The 18,363-nt window shown below is 41.1% G+C and overlaps 1 protein-coding gene across 4 annotated transcripts in view; it reads right to left on the bottom strand.

Annotated features, from left to right (window-relative positions):
- slc12a7b (solute carrier family 12 member 7b) overlaps window positions 1-18,363 on the bottom strand; it is a 150,547-nt gene that overhangs the window by 49,884 nt on the left and 82,300 nt on the right. For all 4 annotated transcript variants that reach the window (XM_060922449.1, XM_060922450.1, XM_060922451.1 and 1 more), the window contains exons 5-12: window positions 15,308-15,362; window positions 15,032-15,162; window positions 12,581-12,822; window positions 8,790-9,001; window positions 7,015-7,188; window positions 6,314-6,412; window positions 5,627-5,684; window positions 5,046-5,220 (exon numbers count right to left, since the gene is read on the bottom strand). In XM_060922449.1, coding sequence (XP_060778432.1) covers window positions 5,046-5,220; window positions 5,627-5,684; window positions 6,314-6,412; window positions 7,015-7,188; window positions 8,790-9,001; window positions 12,581-12,822; window positions 15,032-15,162; window positions 15,308-15,362 — 1,146 coding nt within the window. The remainder of the gene's footprint in view (window positions 1-5,045; window positions 5,221-5,626; window positions 5,685-6,313; window positions 6,413-7,014; window positions 7,189-8,789; window positions 9,002-12,580; window positions 12,823-15,031; window positions 15,163-15,307; window positions 15,363-18,363) is intronic.

The raw sequence follows: 18,363 nt of genomic DNA, 5'->3' as shown, positions 1-18,363 counted from the left end.
CCGAAGATCACGGGCACCCAGTATGGTTTTCTGGCCTTGACCCGTACGCACAGAGATTCTTCCAGATTCTCTGAATCTTTTGATGATATTATGCACTGTAGATGATGATATGTTCAAACTCTTTGCAATTTTACACTGTCGAACTCCTTTCTGATATTGCTCCACTATTTGTCGGCGCAGAATTAGGGGGATTGGTGATCCTCTTCCCATCTTTACTTCTGAGAGCCGCTGCCACTCCAAGATGCTCTTTTTATACCCAGTCATGTTAATGGCCTATTGCCAATTGACCTAATGAGTTGCAATTTGGTCCTCCAGCTGTTCCTTTTTTGTACCTTTAACTTTTCCAGCCTCTTATTGCCCCTGTCCCAACTTTTTTGAGATGTGTTGCTGTCATGAAATTTCAAATGAGCCAATATTTGGCATGAAATTTCAAAATGTCTTACTTTCGACATTTGATATGTTGTCTATGTTCTATTGTGAATACAATATCAGTTTTTGAGATTTGTAAATTATTGCATTCCGTTTTTATTTACAATTTGTACTTTGTCCCAACTTTTTTGGAATTGGGGTTGTAGGACAAAAATAGGTCAAAATTGGGATATTTTGATAATCTTTCTCTAACTTGTTTAGAACTTTATATTTTTAATATTTGTATAGAAAATCACAAAAAAACACTGTTGTAGAGTAAAAATAACTTTAGTCATCAAAAATCCCAAGACAACGGGTCTCGTCAGTGAGAACCTGCCCATAAACATGAATTAATAGCACTTGAAAACACAAAGGGTCCATGTATTCCAAGTAACCGGGTACCATTTTTATGATGGTCTTTGGTATGACCCAACCATGAATAGAACTCACAATCTCCCGATCAAGAAGCAGACACGCTAACCACTAGGCCAACTCACCGTAATGTACCACTCTGAAGTGAAAGCAATATGCCTTGTAAGGTACATAAAAGGAGGTGTTTATGACGAGTGGCGTACATCATAAGGCACAGCGGTAAAAGATTTCATGACGTACGGTACATGACTCGTCCAAGGGCATTGAAGGGGTTAAAAAAAAATAATGATATGAAATGTTTCAATATTAAAAAAAATACTATAAACCATAATCAGTAAGCCATAATAAATTAAACAAAGTCAGTATTTGGTGTGAGACGAGCCTTTGCTTTAAAAAAAAACAAAACAAAAACAAAAACAGGGTGTCCAAAAAAAAATGTACTCACATTTTGACTCCTTGTACCGTAACTCGTTGGCTTTTTCATTTCTTTTCAGATCAAATTAACCCTAATAATGGCAGAAGTACGACTAAGTTTTGAAGAAAGAAAATTTATCATAAAGTGCTACTGGAAGCACGAAAACATCATAGAAGTGCAAAGACAATTTAGAAGACATTTTCACAAAGCTCCACCAACGCGACACACCATTGCTCGCATCCGAGATAAGTTTGAATCAGATGGAACTGTGCATGACGTCCATAAGGAGCGTTCAGGAAGACCACGGTCATCAACCAGCCCCGCAAAGGAAAACCAATTGCTGAAAACCCTCAACTGATCCCCACAGAAATCTGTACGACAAATGGATTGTGAGACAGGAATCCCGAAATCAAGCGCCCGTCGCATTTTGAAGCAAGTTCATTGGAAATGTTACATGCCAACATTAATCCATGCTCTAAATGAAGATGATCCTGAGTGAGTGCATTTTTTGGGACACCCTGTAGTAGTCTCAGGTACAATGAGTGCAGTTTTATAAGGAAATGAGCTGTCGGTTTTACTGAGCATCTTACAGAACCAGCTACAGTTCTTCTGGACACTTTGACACTCACAATCGCTTCATTTTGCACCAAAACCCAGCAGCCGTCATTATGTTTTCTTTTTTAATCTGAAAAGTGCTCTCTTATGGAATATGCTGCTCAGATACAAACTTTTTTCCATCCATCCATTATCTCTAGCCACTTATCCTGTTCTACAGGGTCGCAGGCAAGGTGGAGCCTATCCCAGCTGACTACGGGCAAAAGGCGGGGTACACCCTGGACAAGTCGCCAGGTCATCACAGGACTGACACATAGACACAGACAACCATTCACACTCACACCTACAGTCAATTTAGAGTCACCAGTTAACCTAACCTGCATGTCTTTGGACTGTGGGGGAAACCGGAGCACCCGGAGGAAACCCACGCAGACACGGGGAGAACATGCAAACTCCACACAGAAAGGCCCTCACCGGCCGCTGGGCTCGAACCCGGACCTTCTTGCTGTGAGTCGACAGCGCTAACCACTACACCACCACAAACTTTTTTTTTCTTTTTTAAAATTTTGTGCTGGAAAATGAATGTTTGAACTCTAAAATGTTTTTGTACTGACTCGATAATGTAGAAGTCATAAAATAGAAATCTATAGCAAAGTTTACATGAAAAAAAATACGGTGCCTCAGACTTTTGCACAGTACTGTATATGATCAGATACACACTTAAAGGTACATGTCCACTTAAACTGTTTCCCTGTGTTAATGCTTCCACGGGATTAGTTATGATCACTTAAAGGGAAATAACTATCAAATGATCTCAAATGTGGGTGACATGGTAGTGTAGTGGTTAGCACTGTCACCTCACAGCAAGCAGGTTCTGGGTTCGAGCCCAGTGGCCGAAAGGGGCCTTTCTGTGTGGAGTTTGCATGTTCTCCCCGTGTCCGCGTGGGTTTCCTCCGGGTGCTCCGGTTTCCCCCACAGTCCAAAGGCATGCAGGTTAGGTTAACTGGTGACTCTAAATTGACCGTAGGTGTGAATGTGAGTGTGAATGGTTGTCTGTGTCTATGTGTCAGCCCTGTGATGACCTGGCGACTTGTCCAGGGTGTACCCCGCCTCTCGCCCATAGTCAGCTGGGATAGGCTCCAGCTTGCCTGCGACCCTGAACAGGATAAGCGGTTACAGATGATGGATGGATGATCTCAAATGTCTTCTGAAAGCAGCATTTCCCAACACTTGGAGAATGTCCGCTGCCTTGTTATATCAATACAGATTGCTGTGGATTGGCTCGTGACGCTCTGATTGACAAGGGAAAAAAATGTCCTTCCCAGAGAGCAGAACCGGTTAGACACACAGCTTATCCCTGAGTTATCCATAAATACTTAGTCAGCTATACATTAAGATTAAAATTCTATTCAAAAATACAACTATAACTGACAAACAATTAAACATTAAATTTAAAGTGACGCAGGATTCTGCATGAACACCGTGTCACGCATCAAACGGATGGAAGATAAGCAGGTAACCATGTTTTAAATAAACAGGCAATAAACTAGCCACTAGTTTATTTTGATTCATTTTCTAATACTGCATTGACATCATTTTTGTCGAGAAATGCAAACAAATTGACCGAGAAGCCATGCTAGACCATAATATTATTACTATAGTCTAGTTGTTGCTACAGAAGGACTCTCAGGCATGCTCTGAACAGCAAACTGCCCAGAACTGACTCACACGTGCACCGTGAATGACACACACCTGCCTGGGATTAAGGCACAATCAGCACGCCTGTATAAGGACTCAAAATGCAGACTTACTTTGCAAAGTATTGTGTTGTTGTGAGACATTACCCAGCCTTGTTTCCTGACTGATTTCCTGGTTTCTGATTCCTGTTCCTCATTTTTGATCCTGCTTCTGGCTACGATATTGTGTTTGTGCCTCGCTCAACCTTTTGCCTGTTTTACCGTTCACGATATACGCCTGCTGATTTGGACTGTTCACCTGTTTGCACTTTTCTTTATAATAAAGATCTTCTGCATATACATTCGTCTCCAACCATCCCTGATAGAATACTTTGCCCTGCTGGCACTAGTATAGCATGCACTTGTACACCTCCGCTATGCTTGCAGACAATGACGTCATGCCCGATGGAGTTATGGCGGCCTCCCTGACAAAAAATAGTCCCGTCTATTTTCATCACTTTAGTGGTTATATCGTTAAGAACAAATTCAACATGCAGCTTTTTTTTTTATAAAGGACAGACATAAAGATCGACTTTTAGCTCAATTTGTTTATTTGCGAGATAGTTTATTTCAAGAAACTGTCTTTTTTTTTTACAGCCTTCTTTTGCATGTGAGACAATCTGGACTATATTTAAAAAGATTTGCCCATTTAAATGTCCTCTGCTGAGACTATATAAGCCTTAAAAGTTGTCTTTAAAGGGGGAGGGGGATAAGTAGAGCAGAGCCAAACAGCTCCATTTTGCATTTGGCCAGACTAGCCAGACCAGCCAGATTAATATATTCCCAATATTGCACACTACAGTTTTTTTTCTTAGACTATTGTGTTGCTATTTTGTATTTTAATCTTGTGTTATGTTATCGAGTACATTATACCTTACATATATTTATATCTGGGGCGGCACGGTGGTGTAGTGGTTAGCGCTGTCGCCTCACAGCAAAGAAGGTCCTGGGTTTGAGCCCCGGGGCCGGCGAGGGCCTTTCTGTGTGGAGTTTGCATGTTCTCCACGTGGGTTTCCTCCGGGTGCTCCGGTTTCCCCCAAAGACATGGTTAACTGGTGACTCTAAATTGACTGTAGGTGTGAATGTGAGTGTGAATGGTTGTCTGTGTCTATGTGTCAGCCCTGTGATGACCTGGCGACTTGTCCAGGGTGTACCCCGCCTTTCGCCCGTAGTCAGCTGGGATAGGCTCCAGCTTGCCTGCGACCCTGTAGAAGGATAAAGCGGCTAGAGATAATGAGATGAGATATTTATATCTAAGCTTACAATGATGCAAGGACAAAGCATAGACACATGTAAGTGTGAAATACAATGTGCATCAGATTTCCATTTTGCAAAAACGCGAATGTATTTTTTCAGTAAAAACATTATAATTTATAATTTAAAATGCATAATTCAAAAGGTCATTCTGGGTTGAAGTACAGGAGTGACTGTAAGAATTGATGTGAGCTAAGCCTATAAATATAGCACACTCTACTCCACCACACAGGAAGTTATAATTACTCAATATTTCACATGAGCCAGAAATAAAGCGTGTGTGTGTGTGTGTACGTCAGGCTTACCTCCAAGAAAGGCACGATGCCATCTCGAGCAATGGCCTGCAGCAACCGAGGGGCGCCGGTGAGACTCTGCAGACCGGCCCCGCAGCACGAGAAGAACGAGCCAATCACAATAACCCATGGAGAGGGCCATGATAAAGTACCAATCACTAAGTTGTTCTTCACTGAATCTCCAAACCTGATAAGAGATGCATATTTTTAGTTCAAGTTTCATGTCTTAATTTTATGTTTGGTTTATATTCAGGGTAGTTTCTACAGCTGGGTTTTGACATGAGTCTGTTATTTGGAAGTAGGTTCCTCTACTTCTGATCACCTTTATTGCTTCATGCTTGGCAATAAGTCATGAAGGATGACAAACTTTCATTTTTTCATTAATCCTAGCCGGTTTTTGTTGCATTATCGTGTTTGTAGGTGTGGTTTTGCCCTTAAAATTTCTCTGTTTTGTGCTTTTGGGATTTATTTATTTTTGATCCACTTGCCCCTTTTGAGTATCATTGTGTTTTGATTTCTGTTTTTTTTTTTAAATCTTGAATTCAGAATTTGGTCTGCATTATTATTTATTTATAAAGTAAAAACATACTCACTTGTCTCGGAGGACCACTCCTTCAATGCAGGCACCAAAGAGCAAGACACAAGAAAGGTCTAAATTATATAGTTAAGAAAATTGTTAAAAAAGTAAAAAAAATAATAAAAAAAAGTGAATGTTAATTACTATCCATCAATTGTCTGTAGCCGCTTTATCCTGTTCTACAGGGTCGCAGGCAAGCTGGAGCCTATCCCAGCTGACTACGGGCGAGAGGCGGGGTACACCCTGGACAAGTCGCCAGGTCATCACAGGGCTGACACATAGACACAGACAACCATTCACACTCACATTCACACCTACGGTCAATTTAGAGTCACCAGTTAACCTAACCTGCATGTCTTTGGACTGTGGGGGAAACCGGAGCACCCGGAGGAAACCCACGCGGACACGGGGAGAACATGCAAACTCCACACAGAAAGGCCCTCGTCGGCTGCTGGGCTCGAACTCAGGACCTTCTTGCTGTGAGGTGACAGTGCTAACCACCATACCACCATGCCGCCTGTTAATTACTATACGACCTATACAAGAATTTAGGCGCTATTATTTGTCACTACATCATCCCGTACATCCTGTAGATTGTAATAACAAATTAAAAAGACTGACGTCTGCCCTAAAGTCTTTCTTAAGAAGACAAAAAATGGCACAGACTAATATTCTAAAGCCAGAGGGATCAAATTAAGGATACAGATGAAGGTAGTAGTTGCTATGGCAAGAATGGTTCCGATGGGAATGGACTTCTGTGCATCCCGCAAATCTCCAGAGCGGTTGGATCCAGCCATGATGCCTGAAAAATGAAGAGAGGACAAACAACAACAAGAACAGCAAAAATTAGGAATGATTAAAAAAAATAAATGCTAAATATATATATATATTAGTGGGTTGCTGAATCTTTCTGCCTTTATTTGATGAATTTATTCAATTTATAATTGATAAATTTTTATAAAACCAGTGCTCAATTTGAATTTTGTATTTGCATAAAGACAGTACATTCCCTTGGTTAAGCATTTTGTTCTTGTGTATTTTTTATAAATGTTCATATACCTGATTGTTTTACATATTTTAAGGAAGTGTGGACATTTCCCATGAGTGCTGATGCTGTATGAGCACGATTGTGTTACAGCGAGTAGGCATGAGGCCTCTGAGGGGAAAAAATACTGGCATGAGACATTTCCAGCTGAAGTGAACAGATAAGCACGATCTCCATGCTGGCTCCCTGACTGTCTATGTGTGTTGAGATACAGCACAAGCCACCAGGCAAGAACAGAAATTAAATACAAGTGGGTGGACCTGGGCTCGTAACAACCTTCTAGAGGACTATGCAGCTAAAAACATAGTGTGGAAAAAAAAACTGAAAGAAAAGTAATGGCGAGGTGAGAGTGTCCTTACCAGTGACTGAAGGAAAATAGATGCCCACCAGTAGGGTGAAGAAGGTGGCCATGTCGTTTAATACATAGGGAAAGGAGGTGATGGGCTTAGGGATGATTTTAGACACTGGTGTCACTGACTCGATGTTTTTCTCCAGCAGCTCTCCGTCATCACCGTAGGCCGACCACATGTTCTCTGCTCAGACGGAAACCACCATTAATGCTACAGCGAGCTCCATAAATGTTATAGCTCTACAAAAGATGCTACAGCTCACTCCACTGGCATTTACAAACAACATACAAAGTCACATTGCTGGTGCCTTTGCCATCTGGCAAACTACAGGGTTTCCTGACAGAAATATATTCCTATTTCTTTCTTGGTTACATTCAAAAGTGAAAAGAAAGAAAGAGAAGTTTTCAGTTCATCTGTCGTGGACATTTTGATGGCTAGTATCTGATTACAAAGTGAATTGTTCAGGCCCGTGTCTGTTTCACTAGGTCAAGTCAAGTTTATTTTATAGCGCTTTTAACAATAGTCTAAGTCTAAAGTCCTTCCCGCACCATATGGCCTGTTAGGCGGTGCTGATCTCCGTTTCTGTAGCCCTCGGCCTCTCACATAGCTAGGGTTACAGTGGGGGGCTGGTCCTCTGGTAACCACGAGAGTTTGACTCCCCACTCGCATCTGTATTGCAGCGTGCCTTGCCAGACGGCAGTAGGTACCATTTTTATGATGGTCTTTGGTATGACCTGACTGCAAGTAGAACTCGCGAGTTCCCGATCGAGAGGAGGACACGCTAACCACTAGGCCAGCTCGCAGTGTTTTAAACAATAGACATTGTCGCAAAGCAGCTTTACAGAATTTGAATGACTTTAAACATGAGCTAATTTTATCTGTAATCTATGCCCAATGAGCAAGCCTGTGGTGACGGTGGCAAGGAAAAACTCCCTCAGACGACATAAGGAAAAAACCTCGAGAGGAACCAGACTCAAAAGCGAACCCATCCTCATTTGGGTGATAACAGACAATGTAATTATAACATTTTTAACAGTTTTAACATGAAGTCTGTTTCGTTAATGTTATAAACTCTTCATTGATGGAAACTTGAGTGCAAAACTGTTCATGACAACTGCAGTCCTAATTTATATATATATATATATATATATATATATATATATATATATATATATATATATATATATATATATATATATAAATAAATAAAAGCGTAAACTAGGTATGTCTCCATCAACTTGAAAACAAAAATAAAGGAGATCATATGGATAAACCATTTATATTTCTGTCTTAAAGTTGATGTGCCAACGTACAGTATGTTATCGGCATATATTTTGGTCAAAACCTGATTTTTTTTTTTTTTGCCTGATTGCTCGAATTCAGCTGTAGCAGCATCCTCTAGGTTTTTCCCAGACCACTAACTACATGTGTACCGAGACATTATTTAGATCCATTCCTACAGTAGATAAGCTCAGCAAACACTTTTATAGCCAGGCTACTATCAGCAAGTAAACGCTGAATACTGAAGAACACTTTTCCTGAGCGCTCATATGAATGTAGCCTATATTTACAGAGGGTGTTTTTTACTTTACATACACGCAACTGGTAAGTGAAAACAGATGTGCGTTCTGCTAGTGCAGGTTAATGCCAGTTTCCGTACTTGCAAGGAGAAACCTTTTTCTACTAAATATAAGAGCAGGTTAAGACCAAGTAACCAAGAGACTGAGTGAGATTTACATGAGCCTGTCCACGAGATGTTTTGTATCCGAGTGATGGTCCCTTACCTGAGATGACGCCGCTGGTGAGGCCAGGAATACCCTGCAGTTCTGTGAGATTGTTTAATGTGAAATACTCGTCGCAGGAAGCATTGAGATAAGTGCTCTCACAAAATAGAGACCACAGCTTTGTGGTCACAGTGATATTATCTTTGATCTCCATCTTTAAGCAACTGTCAAAGTCTTTGTTTTGGAGTGTGCGGTTTCCCAGCAAGCAGACCCTTCAGGAAAACAAGGTTTTAATGAAATGATGAAATTGATCATAGTGAAATTATCAATACGGTGTTACATGTCTAAATCATAAAGTGCAATCTGGCTTACTACAAAACTGTGAAACCTAATTTACTCGTTTAAGACAAAGTCACTAACTTAATTACACAGAAACTGAGGTCCATAATAGAAACATTCACTCATGGAACCAAGGCCTAATTTTCAACCTGATGTCGGCAAATGTGTTATTTATAGTTCCACAGCTGCAACCCACCTGTTTTCTCTGCTCAAAACAATCTTATGTGCAAAAGGAAGGGAAAAAAAACCCCACCCCAAAGTAACGTGAATACCAGACTGTAGACGATGTAATAAATCCGTTTACATTATAAACTGACTTCCAAAAGACTAAATGGGCCATTTACAAATCCTGAGCTCCATAACTTCTACACCTTCCCAATCAGACACATTTAATGCCACTACTGAGTATCTAATACTGTGCACATTATAACCTACTAGGCATCAACTAGTTTAATTAACTATTCACTTCAAAGGTGAAGTGAATATCGGTGAATAATAACCGAGCCGAAATCGAGGTTATTATTTAAATAATATTGGCTGGCGTTGAGTGGTATATCAGATATATTCCATTCAGCTAGCATGATACTGAACAAGTCGAAAACGAATGAATAGAATATATCTGATATAACATACAAAAAAGCTAGCCAATATTATTATTATTATACATACGCATTCCTTTCGGGTGTTCAACGCGTCTTTCTCTTTCAAAATTCTCTCAAAATCTTCCGTATTTAACGAAGCAAACCTGGCGGCCATGTTTGTTTACAAATTGTCACAGTCGCTCGCCAGCATGGAAGTTTTATGTCTCCGACGTGTGACGTGATGTTGTCTTGACAACCATGCAATATCGTAAACCATATTCAACGTTCATTCTCCATTGGGTAGAGTGACGTAATACACGTAGGACAAGCGATATAATAATGATATTGCATGCTATCAAACCAAATGAATGAAACCCGCTAGAAGGGAATAGAATACATGTTTTTATTCCATCGAAAAAGTGTCCTGTACGTCCAGTAATAGCCAATATTCACTGAGCCTGAGGTGGATAATTGTTTTAGTATAAATACACAGGTGATTATTTCAAAAAATTGTATTAAAAATAATTTATTTCAACCTTCAAAAGCGGCATATAAATGTAATAAAGGCGCGGCACAGACTTCTGTCACTTATCTATGCTGAGTCACATAAAATACTCTGTTTTGAAATCAGATGGGAACTGTCAGGGCCTTGTAGGCGTTCAGAGAGAGCCCAAACATATCAGCATTTCAAATGTTATATTTAATTGCTTTCATTCTTTCATAATTTCATTATAATTATTCTCTTCTAATTCTAACTTGGCCTCATTTTCTATCACATTTGCTTCAGAAATGAAAGGGTCACTGTCCTGAAAATATTAAAATCGAGTTATCCAATGAGATTTTTTTGTTTGTTGTCTCTAGGCTGAGAAGAGTTTAGAGCTGCTCACTCATTGGTTAGGACTTCACTGCCGGGACAGAGGGCCATGGTACTGTATGTTTATGTAGGAAGTGACAGATGAATTAACCAAATCAGATTTAGATTTATAGTGGGAGGGACCAAAAACGTATCGCCCTCGGCCTTCTTGAAGGCCAACGTGAGCTTAACCGTGAGTCAGCGCAGCAGTGAAGTCACTTTCCACCTGGTGTAGCGTTCATCAGGAGTGTTAGTGAATGCTAATAAAGAGCAAGTAGCACAGGCTAACAACCGAGAAACGAAGATTTCTGCCTCCAGACTCTTCTTCCACGCTGCACACTCGGCACAGTATTTTTCACTCAAACTTAAAGTGCATATCCTGGACCAATTTCGTTTTTTTTTATATGAAAGTATGTTCCTTTACACACTCATCCAGAAGGGTAATTTTGCACAAGGCCATCTGTCTACAGCAGAAAAAAATAAAATAACAAAACGCGTCTGGAAAAATCCCAAGGGAGTCTGGAGCCAGATTCGTGACGTTACCTGCGGAAGCGCCAGCAGGCTGCGCGAGCTTTGCACGGCACAGCCTGTGTAGACCAAGCGCTCCCATTTCTCTCTCATTGTCCGATCTTTTGGGAAACGATGAGTACTAATCCCATCAAGATTGGTGTTGCTACACCCTCCTACGATACATCTGTTAACCATTTTAATAATTACGCGATAACGTTGAAGAAATTTGCAGAAAACCACCAGGTCGTTTTCTCATCAACAAACCAGCGCTAACGTAGGAGTCAGAGGGAAGCGTCCCGCACGCGACGTCATGAAAATCAATGTTTGCCAGGAAATCCAAATGCCAAGTTTTTTCAGAGGCGGACCAAAAAAATTGCACAAAATACAAAATGTGACAGATATTTGACCAAAGTTTAATATAAAATAGGAGAATTGCTCCTGAATTTACCCATGATATGCACTTTAAGTATTCATTTCCCTTTTTAATTTACTTAGTTACTTTTAAAATCAACATCGACAACTACACACGACGGAGCGACCTGGCAGCCTGCCGCTCACCCCTTGCAAAATCCTTTGCCCTGTTGCTTTTTTGCTGTGTCTAGCTAAGTTTTGGCTGAGCTCAAGTCTCAGCTCGAATAGTAACGGTTCACCACTGTTTGAAATAGATAAAATAAATCACAATTCCACCTTACTTTTGAATAGTTTTAGACCAAACTTCATAGCATCATTAGTGCTTTGAGTTACAGCATTTTCTTTCATAATTTGTAATTCTCCCTCACTTACAGTAACAAAGCGATTGGCCGCCATTTTGCTGAGTCGCTCGAGGTGATTGAGAAATAGTCTGAATTTCTCGACCAATCAGCGCGCGTGATTTTCTATCATCACTTGCGTATTTATATTAATATAATTTATATCGCAACACTGTTCAATTCTCAAATCTGATTGATCGGAAAGTGTTAAATAACTTTCTAGCACAGCGATTATGACAATCGACTTGACTGCAAGGCAAATAACAGATTTATAATGAATGTGCTTATTTGAATGCATTATTCTTTCGATAGTAACAGCTAATTCACAGTGACTTGGATGCAAAAAGGGCCACACAGTATAAGCCTCATAATAAATGGATTAAAAATGTGTTATTTAACAAAAAACAGTATGTAACTATTGATACGGTGAAGTTTTCTGTAAATTTATGAAAGGCGTATTGAGTATCAGCACTTTGTATGTCAGTCAGAAAGTCTTCCACCACAGGGGATTTTCTCAGTAACACGAAAACCCGATGTTGATTATTTTCCCATAACATGACACCCTGTTGCGATTTAGTGCTTGCATAATTGCAGAGAATGGCATTTACTGAGTCAATGTTTAATAAACCCACACACCTGCCCGAAGTGTGTCGACCACTTTAGAAACCGCATACTGTGTGTAAAACTGGATCAAAAATACTATCTACTCACATAAGCTTTTTTTCAAACAATAAACCTGAAAAACTTGGGTTAGACATAAAAAAACAAAAAAACCCAAGGAGTATTATGAGCAAATACAGCTTGTACTTTGTCACTCACGGAAAGTCTGGTGGCTCGAAGATGGTCTTGATGACTCCAGCATAGATGGCCAGAATAGAGAGGACGACGCAGGCCAGGAAAACTAGTGCAAGTTTATTGACATACTTCACTCCCACAAACACCACCAGCGCCATCAGGGCTAGGCAGCAGGTGCCATACACTCGCATGTTGTTCAGCATGGCTGCTGCTTCAAGCTCCTTCCCCTCACCCTTAAAGATGGCACCACTGGGTACTATGTAGGTCTGGATTATAAATACAGGACAACAAGAATGTCAACCTGATCTCGCCAGTAATTTAGTTAAGAGTTTAGTGAAGATACATGTAGACAAAGGTACTTTTAGTCATACACTGAGAACTTTAGTGACTGCAGTATGTTCATACATTATTATTATTTACTTACTTATATGCAATCTAATCTAAACTCTAGAGGGTCATGATGCTTTTATTTGTAGCTTGGATTGCATGATTGGCTGCTCTGCCATCTTGTAGGTGTTTGGGTGTGTTCTTTTAATTACAGGCCGCCGTGATGATTTGTTAGCATTAGGAGGAGCTGCCCATATAATAAAGACCATGACAGGAAGTAGGGGGTGTGTTTGCTTCTGGTGTGGGATTACGGCACGTTCCGTGTTCCCAGACTTTCCTTGAGCAGAACCAGCCAAGCCGGATTTGTTTGCTCGCTCTTTGGCTGGCAGATGGCGGTGTCTAGCTCACAGCTTACTGCTGTCTTGTGAGTGGTGTGTGTAACAATAATCGCATATAGGAACGAGACCATCAATGACGGCGTAACTCACTCCGGCCCCGTCTGATCCAGAAGGAACAATCTAAAGTGGGCCACCTTGCGCAATAAATGTTGCAAGCTATATACACTATATACAAGCTACATATAGAAGCTATATACACCCTAGGAATTCCTACCTATTTGCCAGAAAGAATCCAAAACGGCGAAGAATTGATTGAGAAGAAGCGATTTTTGTTGAACTGCTCATTAAGGCTTAATTAGTCCATAACTTCATTAATAATTGTAATTTAGCAGGATAGAAGTTATATGCACCCTAGGTAACCCTACCTTCAGGCCAGAAAGAATCAAAATCGGTGAAGAATTGAGGGAGAAGAAGCGATTTGTGTGGAAACTGCTCGTTAGGGCTTAATTACTCCATATCTTAATTATTAATTGCAATTATGCAAATTTGGGTAGAAGCCATATGCTCGCCAGGCAGACCCACCTTCCTGCCAAAAAGAATAAAAATGGGTGAAGAATTGAGAGAGAAGAAGCAATTTTCGTGAAATGTGGACGACGCCAGACGGATGATGGACTACACATGATGGCGTAAGCTCATTGCCTGTCAGTCAGATGAACTAATAAGGTGAAACTACTAATGCCGCTTTTCCACTACAAACGCGGCTGAGTCGGGCTGAGCCGTGCCGTGCTGAGTTGGGCTGAGTCGAGCTGAGCGGGGCTATTGAAGTTGCATTTCAACTACAACCGCGCTGAACCGTGCTGGCTGGAAGTGGGTGGACACATTGGGTGGAGTTAGCGAAAGTGGGTGGACGTCACGTGATGTCGTTAAGCAGCGCAAACAGTGACATCAGTGACCTTTTAAGCGGTAGTCTCACGACCCGAATAGTAAACAATAAACATGGAGGACATGGAGTCGTTAGTGTTGCTGGTCTTGGTTCTGTGGCTTGTTGTCACCGACAACGCCAACAGATACTGGCAAGAGCGTATAGATGAGGCGAGGCGCATAAGGCTTCAGAAATTCTCGTAATTCGTAATTATTCTTCTTCCGGGTTTACGGTGTTTACAGATCCCAGCGCGCTCGCGGGGCGTGTGTGGGCATGTGAGGACACTCCTCCTCACCAATCAGTGCACAGGGGAGTGTCTGCTCACGCCCCCAGCCTCACTCGGCTCGCTTTGGCTCGCTTCAGCCCCACTCCAAAACGGTGCGAGTTTTAGGGGCTAAGCAGGGCTGAAGCGAGCCGAGTCGTGCTGTTCTTTGGTAGTCGAAACGCGAGCCGTGTCGGGCTGAAGTGAGCTGAAGCGAGCTGAAGTGAGCTGAAAAAGGGTAGTGGAAAAGGGCCATAAGCATCCATATAAATAATGAAGGACTGCTTCTTTGTATTATTTTCTCCTATTTTTCTAACACTTGTTTGTAAAGAGTAGGTAGCACCCTACAATTTACATGAGATGACTTTTCTTTTGTCTCATCCTCTTTCATATGTAATCCCCTTTTCATTTCATAAATAAACCCAATTATGGTGGTAAACGTTGTTGTCTGAGGAGTTATGGGAACCAGGAGGACATGACTACTTCTGTCACTTTTTGTTATGGTCTGGTCCCAGACCAGGCCATAACACTATCACACACACACACACACACACACACACACACACACACACACACACACACACACACACACACACACACACAACTTTAATTCACACAGAACTCACCAGAAGAATCTCAATAGTACCAAGGATGTACATGGCTCCAGCAAATGTGGTACCCAAATAGAAACACAGTCCTACAGCTCCTCCAAATTCTGGGCCCAGAGACCTAGAGATCATGTAATAAGATCCACCGGCTATGATGAGAAAACAGAGACAGGGAAAACAGCAGTCATGAATATCTGCATTGTAAAATATTTGAGCAAGTAGTCCATATCCTTCATGGTTCTGAAGAGGGTGTGCTAAATAAAAGTGGACATTGTGATGATAAAGTGATTTCACCTGGAACTACTCCATTTGTAGCAATGGCACTCATAGATATGGCTGTGAGCATTGTCTGAAAGAAACAATAGAGCACAACACTTTAGAAAAGAGCGTAGACCCACAACAGAAAAATGACTCAATATAACATATAGCTTCACCCAATATAATTCATTATTATACATACAGGACACGTTTTCCATGGAATAAAAACATTTATTTTTTTCGCGGTCCAAATCCTGCACTCTGATTGGCTGGCGAGCGGGTCCGTACCGTAGGATATGGACCCGCTCGCCAGCCAATCAGAGTGGCTGTTACAGACTGGGTTAGGGTTACAGACCTCTGGTGACTCGCTCGTTCACAACAACAACAAACGTAGTAAAATTTTTTTGTGAACATTTATCTTTTTTTTTATAAGATTTATAAGATTATCAAAAATCTTATACATTTTTGCCAGTATTTCTCAGGAGAATAGCATTAATTTTACATCGTGGATAGCGATAACGACAGTGTTCACAGCGAAAGCGAGTTTTACTACCCTGAGGAAGAAGAAATAAAATAAAACATTTCAGGAGAAAGCTAAAACCTGTAATTTGCTCACACCGAGCAAAAACATGAATCCTGAATGACTCCTATTTGTATAAATAGGGGACTACATAGGCGGCAAAATGTAGTTTTTTTCCTGCCATGGAAGTGCACTTGTATACCGAGGAGGAAGCAATTTGCATTACAGCCGTGAATGAGGATTCAAAATGGCGGCTCGGCTCGGCTCGGCTCGGCTTTGCATTTCGGGCGCTCTCGTTTTCTGTTAGAATTTGGTAAAGAAAAAAATAAATATATTATTTACCAGCTTAAGGTCGGTCCGTATGGTGAAATACCGTGACCTCGGCCTTGAATACCGACCTCGGGCCAGAGGGCCTCGCTCAGTACTTTCAAGACCTCGGTCACGGTATTTCACGATACGGACCTCCCAGCTGATAAATAACATATATGTATTCTATTCCCTTCGAGTGGGTTTATTGATAGCATGCAATATTGTTAATCATATTGCTTATCCTCGATGTATTATGCCACTCTGGCCAATGGAGAATGAGCATGCAATATTGTTACGATATTGCACGTTGTCAAGACAACACGGCGTCACACATCGGAGATGTAAAACTTCTGCGTTAGCAAGCAACAGTGACAATTTGTAAACAAACATAGCCACCAGGTTTGCTTCATTAAAAATGGAAGATTTTGAGAGAATTTTGGCTGCCAGGTCGCTCCGTTGTGTGTAGTTGTTGATGTTGATTTAAAAAGTAACTAAGTAAATTATACAGGAAGAAAAATATTCAGCTTGATTGCGCTAGCATTGGCCTTTGCTAACACTACACCAGCTGGAAGGTAACTGGACTGCCGTGCTAACAGCATCGAGTCGCAGGCAAGCTAGCGTTGGCCTTTGCTAACGCTATTGCTACGCTGGCTCAAAGGTAACTGGACTGCCGTGCTAACAGCATTGAGTCACAGGTAAACTAGCCTTTGTGCCCCATGCAAATCGATGAGCCTTCGACACCCATGACCCTGTTGCCGGTTCACTGGTTGTCCTTCCTTGGACCACTTTTGGTAGGTACTAACCACTGCATACCAGAAACACCCCACAAGATGTGCCATTTTGGTAGGTAGCCTTTGCTAACACTACTGCTACGCCAATTGGCCTGCTGCGCTAACAGCATTGAGTCACGGGTAAGATAGCGTTGGCCTTTGCTAATGCTACGTCGGCTGGAAGGTAACTGGACTGCCGCGCTAACAGCACAGAGTTGCAGGTAAGCTAGCATTCGCCTTTGAGAATGCTGATATGATGAGAGTGTGTATGTATAATGATAATAATATTGGCTGGCTTTTTTTCATGGTCTGTCAGATATATTCCATTCAGCTAGCATGATATTAAACAGTAGCATGCTAGCTGAATGGAATATATCTGATAGACCACAAAAAAAGCCATCTCATCTCATTATCTCTAGCCGCTTTATCCTTCTACAGGGTCGCAGGCAAGCTGGAGCCTATCCCAGCTGACTATGGGCGAAAGGCGGGGTACACCCTGGACAAGTCGCCAGGTCATCACAGTGCTGACACATAGACACAGACAACCATTCACACTCACATTCACACCTACGGTCAATTTAGAGTCACCAGTTAACCTAACCTGCATGTCTTTGGACTGTGGGGGAAACCAGAGCACCCGGAGGAAACCCACGCGGACACGGGGAGAACATGCAAACTCCACACAGAAAGGCCCTCGCCGGCCACGGGGCTCGAACCCGGACCTTCTTGCTGTGAGGTGACAGCGCTAACCACTACACCACCATGCCGCCCACCCAAGATCTTTACAAATAAAATTCTTTTCATTTTCTGTTTCTTTCAAAACCATACCCCAAACCACATATCGTCGCTGTCAGGTCAAAACCTGCTATGTGACATTTTTCCTTTTTTACAGGAGACATAAACTAAATAAAACTCTGAAATAACAAGCTGAGAAGCCAGTAAAAGTTTACTTGTTCTATTATTAGCTTGGTCAGTTAAATATCCATCAAAATAGCTAATTGCAGCATTATATTAGCGTAAATTGCAAAAAAAAAAATCATCCTTGAGAACACATAAGAGGTTCTGCATGTCAGATATTTGCACATATAAGGTTTTGACTGTTTCAAAGATTCACATAGGAGGTTTTGATCCCAGTTTTACTTCAAGATACTTGTACATAAGAGTTTTTAAGCTGTCTATAAATTGATTATTTTAATAATTTTAATTTTCTTTTTTATTAATTCGTTCAATTAATAAGTTAAAGAAATCTCATTAAAGGCAGAAAAATCAAAAACAACATTGTGATTCAACCATGGTGGGTAAAAACTGAGCTAAAGCTTTCTTCTGCTAGTGTGACAGTGTAATGATGAACTACACTGCTAGGCCTACTAAAGTTGTGATTTCTCATTCTATTAGGCCTCTGTTTTCAGAAAAAAAATAGGACTACATGTATGAGCAAAAAAAGGATTTAGCTGAGTTGGCACTAGCTGAAATATTGAATTGACACACAAAAA

Source organism: Neoarius graeffei, chromosome 5, assembly GCF_027579695.1.
Source record: "Neoarius graeffei isolate fNeoGra1 chromosome 5, fNeoGra1.pri, whole genome shotgun sequence".
NCBI classification, from domain to species: Eukaryota; Metazoa; Chordata; class Actinopteri; order Siluriformes; family Ariidae; genus Neoarius; species Neoarius graeffei.
The sequence above is the reverse complement of the archived record's forward strand: the minus strand, read 5'-3'. Positions and strand labels throughout refer to the sequence as shown.